The sequence below is a fragment of the Astatotilapia calliptera genome, chromosome 9, assembly GCF_900246225.1.
Source record: "Astatotilapia calliptera chromosome 9, fAstCal1.2, whole genome shotgun sequence".
NCBI lineage: Eukaryota > Metazoa > Chordata > Actinopteri > Cichliformes > Cichlidae > Astatotilapia > Astatotilapia calliptera.
Window position 1 is genome coordinate 30,874,182 of NC_039310.1, and position 10,266 is coordinate 30,884,447.

Genomic DNA, 10,266 nt, shown 5'->3' on the forward strand with positions numbered 1-10,266 from the left:
TTCAGCTGAGTACTTTCTACTCCTTACATTTTCGAACAGGATCATGACTTTAGGTTTATCTGTAGTTTATACTCTGGGTTTAAAGTGGAGTGCAGGTTTCCGTATGTTTAGCATTTAGCTAGCCCTACTGAAGAGGAGCGAGCAAAACTTTTGTACTGTCAGGTAATTTGAAATGCAGCTAACAAACATCAGCAAACACACAAACTGTCTGTGTGCAGTTTATCTCACAGTGTGCTAAAGGTCCAGCTGCTTGTTTCACTGGGAGAGAAAAGACAGAGAGCTAAGTTCATTCAGAGATGGAGAAAGATAAGAAAGAAGGACAGGAGAGGAAGAAGAGAGCTTAGAGTTAAAGGGAAGGGTGCTCATTTAAAGCTCACATAGAAGTCCTCATGTTGTTAAACCTGCTGAGGCAGACTAACTGTGTTATTTAAAGGCTGCAGGTTAGTGCAGCATAAACAGGTGAGTTTGTACTGTGATGGCTTTAAAGTAAAGACCAGCGTGTGACTGCTGCACAGTGACTGTCTTATATAAAGATAGCATAAACTGTCAGTGTAGAGGATGAAATCAACCAGGACAACTCAGGAAACATCTGCTCACATCTGGTTGAATCCAGGTGTGTACATCCACAGAGAGCAGCAGATCAGCTGATCACAGCCTGCACACTAAGAACATCTACTGGAGCTCTCAGTAGAAATGATTGTGAGTTTGGTTCTTTTCCCCACACTGAGCCATGACAGCTGACTTTAGGTTCCCCACCTGCTGAATCCACTTCACCCTCTGACTGTGCTTGTGTTCCTGGTTAGAAACAAAGTCCTTCCCTCTACAACGGAGGCAACAGAAAAAATAAATATATTTTTATTTTCCCTCCTGCTCATCTTCTACTTACCTGACTCAAGCTGAGTACATTTATTAGAATTAAAATTCAGGTTAAAATTATTACATTAATAAAAAATGTGGTAGAAATGTTCTTCAAGGAACTTTCTTCCTCTGAGTACGTTTCAGAGCCGTTACTTTTCACTTTTATTTGAGTAAAGAATTTGAATCAGTACTTGAACTTACAGGAGTATTTTTTAACAGTAGGTTCTGTACTTGTACTTGTCTGTAGTTTTGCCACCTGTGATTAATAGTCACCAGATCCTGGTGCAGCTGATAACAGCACAGAGCAGAGTTAAGCTTTAATGTTACAGCCTTTACCTGGATGGCATTTAACTGGATCACTGGTTTGTTCCCAGTTTCTTTGTGATGTGAATCATTTATATGCAGATGACGTGTTTTTGTGTGTTGGCAGCCGAAGCCGATGGAGGTTCAGGTCGTCTCACATCACATGCAGCGTTACGCCGTCTGGTTCGGAGGCTCTATGTTGGCGTCCACGGTAACCAAAAGTTTTGTGTTCTTCTACTTTCACACAAAGCATTTCCCTAAACAACATGTGGCTGGAGGAAATGAGCCTGCTCAGTAAACTCTTTCCTGACGAGTTTATGGTTTCAGGTCTTAGTGAATAAAATATGCATTCAGTTTATAACTGATGGCCTGTCTGGAGAGACCAGGAACCTTTGTTGACACTGTGTGTTGTGTTTGCAGCCGGAGTTTTTCCAGGTGTGTCACTCGAAGAAGGACTACGACGAGATCGGGCCGAGCATCTGTCGACACAACCCCGTGTTTGGCATCATGTCCTGATGACAGCGGCGAGCCCATCGGCCCGCTAACCTGTTAGCCTGCTAGCAACCAGCCACTCAGCCATTAGCCTGATAGTTTTTTGCCCTTCTCAGTTTTCACCTATGAAGCTGCTAACCTGTTAGCGGGCTAGCTCAGCATCATCAAGCACATGGAGAACGTGAAGCACAAAGGCAGTTAGAGAGCAAGACAAAGTTTGCAGTGGTTTTGTTTTGATAAATTTACTCCACAGAGAAAAAAACGTCTTCAAGCAACTTAAAGAAGTCCAGACGCTTTTCTTTGCAAGCTCCTTTGTCCACAGAGAAGAATTTTACCGAGAACAAGAGGAGCTGCAGGAGACCTGGTGTAGCTAGCCAACCTTCTTCCAACACGTAGCAGTGCTAATAGAGATCCTCCGAAGCTGAGGCTGTTGTCCCGACAGCAGATAGAGATAAATATGGCGCCTGCTCGCCTCTCATCCTCATTTCGGCCTCTTATCAAACACAAGCCGCCGCTCTGTGCTGAAGCTGGCGACGGTGGATTTAACAGGACAAGCCTCTGGATGTTTTCTGTCACTCGGCATTTATGTCAGCATGTTTGTGGCCCTGCTATAACGATCAGACTCACACTGAATCTCACTGACTTTTTGTCTCTAAACTAGGAAAAGCTCTAAAATCCGTCTCTTCGTCTTTCGGACAGTGTCGTAGACAGACAGAAAATAATTTTCTTTGGTGGTGATGGTCTCATTTTCTCTCTAGCAGCACAATCAGGTGTAGTTTTGAGCGCTGCAGCCTGCAGAGGGCGCCAATGGTGTCAGGACAGCGACGCAGTGTGACGTCACAATCAAAGGGGACCTGTTCTGCTTTTTCTCGTTTTCTGGTACAAGAGTAAAGTCATAGTCTCTGATGTTGAGATGAAACACCACCCATGTGTCAGATAACGAGCTCATCACCACACTGGCTTCCTGAAATTTCTGTTTGCTCCAGTCTCACAGTGATGGAGCGATGTTGGTCTGAACATCACTCTCTGGGTCTACGGCCCCAAGATCCCCCCAAAAACCACCAGACAGAATACAAAGGGAGAGTAAATCTATTCATGTTAACATATAAAGGGTATTTTGTGACTTTAGATATAAGAGACATGACTGTGGCTCAGCATGAGCATTTATTTTTTGGATTAGCGTGAGCCGGGAAGAGGCTCCAAATGATTCTGGGTCATGGATTTAGTTTTTAATGTGGTCAGGCTCTATATTTGTAAAATAAATAAATAAATAAATAATAATAATAATAATATAAACTTTGCATTAATAAATATTTATATTGACTGAGAGAGCAAGAATCAGACCGATCAAAGATCAGGTCCAAACAACCTGTAGCATGTGTTCAGGTGCAGTCATGTGATGGGCACGTCTTCCAGAAGTCATTGTTAGGTGAGACGCTCAGTTTGGAGATTTGCTTCCACAACACGTTTTCTCTTACAGCGCAGGGATGAAAGCAGATAAAATCCACGTTATGCCAATGAGTATTTCTTAAACGAGATGAAGCCTCATTTGCATATTTAAAAATCAACCTCCAAACAGTTCATGTCTATAATTAGTCAGTTTCACGATATTATCTGTACATACTGGTTTGCAATAAACATGTATGAAGTTCTGCAGATCATATCTTTGCTTTCTCCATGTCAGTTCTTTTCTTGCACCACAAATATTGTCCTTACCTCCAGCACAGCCATCTGGCAGTGACCCTACGACCTCTGCCATAATCCTCAGATGGACCTGGGCCTGCTCATTTAAGCCACACCCACTTCCATCAGTGTTTTCTTTTTTTTATCACGAGGTTGGCTGACTGGTTCACTGTGCATACCGATAGTGAACCTTACGTTGCTGCTTTCACTTTACTTGAATGTTCAAACTTTTGCATTTGATCCAGTGACTTGGGCTCGTCTAGGGCTGGAGTAACCTGTGAGAGCTAGTGATGCTGTTCTACTGCAGATGAATCACCTGAATGAGGAGGTGCGCTCCCCTGTGTTTCATGTTCAGTTACTCTGAATCTCCTCTTCACCTCACTCTTATACCTGTTCACCCTGTGTCCCTCCTCTCTAACTCCACTCACTGTGACATCACCAGCCACCCTCTCTATTCAATTCAATTAAATTTTATTTATATAGCGCCAAATCACAACATAAGTCGCCTCAAGGCGCTTCATAGATACAGAGAAAAACCCAACAATCATATGACCACCTATGAGCAAGCACTTTGGCAACAGTGGGAAGGAAAAACTCCCTTTTAACAGGAAGAAACCTCCGGCAGAACCAGGCTCAGGGAGGGGCGGGGCCATCTGCTGTGACCGGTTGGGGTGAGAGAAGGAAGACAGGATAAAAGACATGCGGTGGAAGAGAGACAGAGGTTAATAACAGATATGATTCAATGCAGAGAGGTCTGTTAACACATAGTGAGTGAGAAAGGTGACTCTCTGAGTCTGCGTCTGTATCTGCCTGTCTATGGTGTCACCCCATCTGTTTGTGAATCTGTCTGTTTAGTTCAATGTCTTGTCTGGTTCCATGTGTCTGAGTTTCCTGTTTTATTGTGAAGGTCCGTGTCATATGTGAGTGTGATCAGTTTCCGTTTCCCCTGTCCCGTCAGCCCAGATTCCTCCCAGCTGTGTTGCCCTCCTGTCTCTCATCCCCTGATTACTGGTGTGTGTATTTAAGCCCTGTGTGTTCTCCTGCCTGTTGCTGGTTCGTCTGTGTAACTCTGTGTCAGTCTGTTACCCTGTGTTCCACGGTGTCCTGTTCCTCGTCTGCGTCTCTCTGCTTCTCATCCCGTTGTCGTATGCTCCCAGGTCTGTTATTTTTAGTTCTCCCAGTTTAGGTGTCTTTAGTTATTTGTTATGCCCCACTGTTTGTTTGCCACTACACCTCTGTAAATAAAACCACCGGTATCTCATCCACTGCCTGCATCTTGGGTCCTTCTTCCAACTCCACACGGCTTGCCATCGGCAGCCGTGACAGAAGGTCCAGATCATCTCTCAGGTCTTTACTGGAGTTTTACCTCTGGTACTCAGACAGAGTTCATCAGTGTAGATAGTTCTGAGAGTCTTCTTTTGTTGTCTTCCTGCTGCTTCTTCTTTTAAAACTCAAACATTTATTGGAGCTGAACAGGTGTGTTACAAAGCCAAACCACCAGACACAGTGACAGGAAACTCATCTTTTATTTTCACGTTGATCAGAGTTACAGAAAGAAACATGAAACTCTGACCCTCTGCTCTCTGACACGTTTGACTTCAACAACATGAAAACAGCCAAAATCCTCATTAATCTGTTGGACTTTTATTCTAATCAGCTCTAAAATGTTTCCATAAAATCTAATAAACTTCTCGTTAACATCAGTGTCCGATGAAAATTCTACAAATAAAGTCATTTTCCTGATTGTTTTGTTCTCAGACTGGAAGTCAGAGATCTTGGTTTCCATCCATCCTGAAGGTTTTCACAGAGCCGACTGTTCAGGTTTGACTCAAAGCCTTGTTTCTGGGACACTTTAGTCCTGAAACCTGCTGAAACTCTGACATGTTCTGCTGTTTGAACATCTTTGTTTGTATAAAGACGCATAGAAAATCGTCTCTGTGAAAATCTTTGATGTGAAAACCAAACCAAATAGACGAGCCTCGCGCTCGTGTTTCTGTAAGTGGATTGGAGGATTAAACATTGAACTGTATCAGCACCTTCTGGGTGTTACAGATGATTCCTAATTTGCTCTCCTGTGAGTGCTGAACATCTGGCAGTGCGTCACATCAGCTGCAGCTCCCGTGAAAGGCACGGATCCACCTCGCAGAGAGCGGCGATCAGAGCCGAGCTGCCCTGGGATCCTTTTCTGCGCACCACGTCGATCACCTGTCGGGCTTTATCCGCCCTGCTCCTCACTCCGCCTAAATCCATTTCATCATCGATGATGACGCGGCGCTCCAGGAGTTTATCCAGCAGCTTCCTCAGGACCGGTTCGGACACTCTGTCGATAAACTGAGAGCGAACGGCCGCCAACTTCTCCTCTGCCGAGGAGTCGGCGGCGGTCTTTGGCAGATCGGGACCTGGAAGACCTGTGAGAGAGAGGAGGACGGATTAATGCCGAGGTCAGAGTGAGGCCGAAGACCTCCGACCACGGGAGCCTCGGCGTGAAGCCGAAGACCTCCGACCACGGGAGCCTCAGAGTTCCTGAGAACATCCAATCCAGCAGCTCCGACTCGGGCGGCTCCTTCCATCAGCTGTTTGCTCTGAATGCACCTTAAAAGGGAGAGAGACACTCTGCACACACTTCCTGTTTGCACGTCCTGTCACAGCGTGACGCTGCTCTGACCCTGATGATGTCACCTGAATGTCAAACGCTCAAACAGGTTAAAGGAAGTGCACGCCTGCCCACAGCCTCACTGACCTGCAGGTTGACCCATGACCTTTCGCAGCTCCTTCACCAGGTCGTTCCTGTTGATCTTCTTAAAGATGCTCTCCATCACCTGCACGGCTCCGTCCATGTCATACTTCTGCACCATCAGATCCACGGCGTCGCACCGCTCCGCCGTCGACAGCCGGGTCACTTTGATGGGCTCGATGTCTCTAAACCGCTCCTTCTTCAGGTTCCACTTGAAGGTCTTGAATTCCTCATCTGTTATGTCTTCCAGGATGTTGACGAGGTCCGGCTCCGTCATCTCGGCTTCCTGCTAGCATCAGAAAACACTGTGATCAGACTCTGATGCATCATGGGTAATGAGCGCACGCGGGTGTAAAGCGATGACGCAGATGCAGCTTTACACTGTGAGAGCGCCGACGTGAAACACAGTCAGTGTTAGCAAACATCTCCAGTAATAAATCAGTGCACCACAAACACATGGACGACTATGACAGAGGCACAGAAAGAGGCGGGGTTTAGTTCAGGAAGGAGGCGTGACCTGGAAGTATCTGCCCTCATCAGCGCTGTCTGAATTCTCCACATGTTATGGACTAAAGGCACTTCAGTGCTTCCTTTACTTCCTTTAGCAGAGGACACACTGGAGCATCCTTTGTGAAAGGGGAGGAGCAAAAGGCCTCCCCAAACGAACACAAATATTCAAGCATGACCTCTATGAACTCTGCAATAAAAACTACTTCCTGTTGCTGCACGAACAACATGGGTTCATACAGAGTCTGTATGATGTGTATGTGATGGTAACGTGTTCTGTGTGGTCAGTTTGCATTAATGTTCTTTAAACTGGTCAGGATCATCACCCAGTTCGGCTGTGGGTCAGCTGGGATACAGGATGGATGGAAGGAACTTTAAATCCCGTCCACGGCCGTCAGTCCCAAACTCACAGAGATCTTCGAAAAGCAGACGCCAGCAAGGCGGAGCCTAAAGGTGCCTCAACTCGCACACGACTTATCTTTCACAGGCTGTTCTCGTTTACTCGTTCTGCACAAAACAAACAAAACGCAGAAGCAGTGGACACCCCCGACACCAATCAGGAGTCGGGAATGTCAGCATGCCCCGCCCTCAGCTGTTTCCTGCCACTGCAGCTCAAACTGGTTTGAACCTGATCTCAGATTAAAGATGGTGCGATCACACACAGCTGGCTGATGATGAAGTGTGAAAGAAGGAGCAAACCCTGCAGATGTTCTCAGCAGGTTTACAAAGATGGCCTCCAGCTGCTTTTAATCGACACCAGCGAGAGCAGACGTCAGGCTCGCAGGAAGGAAACCTTCTGTGGCGCTCGCCCTCAAAGGCCAAGCCAGAATCTCCCAGGCGACCCTGAAGCTGACGAGGAGCTTCAGGTAGAAACGGCAGACACACTCACCTTTCAGCTCGGAGCGATGACAGAGATAGGAGCGCTTCCACTCGCCGGTGCCTGTCAGACGGGCTTCAGGGCTGCTGCTCTGCCAGTTGTGAGGCGCTGCTCAGACTGACTAATGTCAGAGGTTTGGCTTCTTCTTTCATGCTTCCTGTGTTAGTGCGACACAGGAAGAAGACATCTGCTCACCATCAACCTCTCTCACATCTGTCTACATCAGGGAAATGCAAAACACAAAGAAAAGAATGGACCTCGTAAAGACACCAGTGTGGCCCGCTGAACATCTTTGGAAAATGCATGTGATGACATCAATGTGTGAGTTTTGACTGTATCGCACAGCTTTTAGTTTTCCTCACAGATTACCCCCCCCACCAGCGCTCACATTAACTGTGATCCACACTAACACGAAGGGCGGCCTCACTGGTTCAGCCCAATGGAGGTGGAAGTGGGCTGTATGTGGGTTAGTGAGGTTTGCACACGTGTCACTGACCTGCTTACTTTTCAGGTGCAGCGAGGTCAGCCACTAAACCTGAGCGAAAGCAAACATTTGAGCTGCTGAAAGAAAAAAAACAACTTACAAATTAAAATATCTGTGTCACAGGCTGGGTCTCTGACCCAGCGCTCTGAGTTCATTTTGTATTTGTCTCATTTTAGATATGTGATTAGTTTGTGTCATTCCTATTTAGCTTTAGTTAAGGAAAGGCAGTTATTATTTATTGTTTCCTTGGTTTCTATGTTTGAGTTCTTGTATCGTTCATCACGTGTTAGGTCTGTTAAGCTTGTGTTGTCATGTCTAGTTTCAGTGTTTCCTGTTTTATTTTGAAGGAGTCGTGTGTTCTTTGTTCATTGTATTTAGTTTCACTTCCCCTGTCCTGTCATTAGGTTCATGTCAGTCAGCTGTTCCTCCATGTGTTCCCACTTCCCCTAATCACCTCCTGTGTATTTAAGTCCTGTGTTTTCAATGTGTCATTGTCAGATCGTCTGCTTTGTTTGCAAGCCAAGAAGTTGCGTCAAGTTTCCTCATGTCAAGTCCATGTTCCTGTTGTAGGTTTTTAAGTTAATTTAGCTCACCCAGTTTAGTTTATTGTTAGCCTTGCATTTTGCCTTTTGTTTACAGTTATTTTGCCAGCCTCAATAAACGGCTCGTTTTCTGTTATTCAAGTCATGTTTCACATTTTGTTTCCGTCTGCATTTGGGTCCACCCTTCACTCTACACACAGTCAGCCCTGCTGATTGTGACAATCTGAAAAGAAATAATTTCTATTTTCAGTTTCAGTTTTATTTATACAGGACTAAATCACAACAACGGTCACCTCAAGGTGCTTTATACTGTAATGTAGACCCTACAATGATACATACAGAGAAAAACCCAACAATCAAATGACCCCCTATGAGCAGCACTTTTGCGACAGTGGGAAGGAAAAACTCCCTTTTAACAGGAAGAAACCTCTGGCAGAACTTAAACAAAGCAAATACAAAACATTTGAAGGTGTTTTCAGGAACAGCAGCCTCATAGGGGCCGCTGTGAGGAAACGCCCTGACAAACACGGCGATGTTTGAAACGACTGACGCTGACAGGAAACGGTGCAAAAGCTGAAACGAACCCACCAATGAACTGAAAGACTGTGGAGAGCCTTGGCCCAGCAGCCTCCATGCTGCTGCTTTCAAATGTCTCTCTGAGGACTTTAGCTTCGAGTTTCGTGGATTTCACAACCTGAAACACAGTCCGTCTCTGAGTGCTCACTCAGAGACAACATCTTTCACGTGGAACAGTGGAACGCATTTCACAAACGGATTTTGTTACACGGGCATTTTGTCGTACTACAGGCAAATTATTGCCATTAAGTGCCTTTGTAACTTGAATTTTTCATTAAATGCGGTCTTCATAAGCCGGGGTTCCACTGTACTGGTGATGGGTCGGTCGCAAACGAAATGGCTCTTAGAGCCGACACTTTGAAGTGAATGATGTGAGCCGGATTCTTATAGAGATTGACGGACCACGTGACTTTCGCACATTGCTTTGTGGGTACCCGTGGCAACAAAATCAAAACACTGCATCAAGCGCTAGTATTTCCAGCACCGGTAATCATTAATTCTGCGGTTTTAATCCCTACTTGCATTTTATTTGCCCCAAAAACAGTTCTGTACAAAACGACGGAGAACACGGCAGGTCTGTACAAAGACAGACGTAAATGGCCTGTATTTATATAGCGCTTTACTAGTCCCTAAGGACCCCAAAGCGCTTTACACATCCAGTCATCCACCCATTCACTCACACACTGGTGATGGCAGCTACATTGTAGCCACAGCCACCCTGGGGCGCACTGACAGAGGCGAGGCTGCCGGACACTGGCGCCACCGGGCCCTCTGACCACCACCAGTAGGCAACGGGTTAAGTGTCTTGCCCAAGGACACAACGACCGAGACTGTCCAAGCCGGGGCTCGAACCGGCAACCTTCCGATTACAAGGCGAACTCCCAACTCTTGAGTTACTATTATATGGTCCTAATTGTGAGTGCATACACTCACAAAATGTTTAGTAACTTCAGATCCCTGCAACAAGCCCAGGTCCAGTTTACTTTGGTGATTTGGACTATTCCATCTCACAGCTGTTGTTACAGGACAACGCGTCTATTTGTTGTTTCAGGTTGTAATATTACACAACATTTTCAGATGTAATAGAAATAAAATGAGTGTTTCGTAATTCATTCAATTTATTGTCTTTATTTATAACTGGCATTATTGTTTCATTCTATTATAGAATCTTACAAGAAAGAGGCAAAATTGTATTTCATCAGCTTTATTA

The 10,266-nt window shown here is 45.5% G+C and overlaps 1 protein-coding gene across 2 annotated transcripts in view; it reads left to right on the forward strand.

Annotated features, from left to right (window-relative positions):
* The window catches only part of actr3b (actin related protein 3B), a 12,113-nt gene extending 10,188 nt beyond the window's left edge, over positions 1-1,925 (forward strand). For both annotated transcript variants that reach the window (XM_026180536.1, XM_026180537.1), the window contains exons 11-12: positions 1,289-1,372; positions 1,582-1,925. In XM_026180536.1, coding sequence (XP_026036321.1) covers positions 1,289-1,372; positions 1,582-1,677 — 180 coding nt within the window. In that variant the 3' untranslated portion in view covers positions 1,678-1,925. The remainder of the gene's footprint in view (positions 1-1,288; positions 1,373-1,581) is intronic.
* The last annotated feature ends 8,341 nt before the right edge of the window (positions 1,926-10,266 follow it).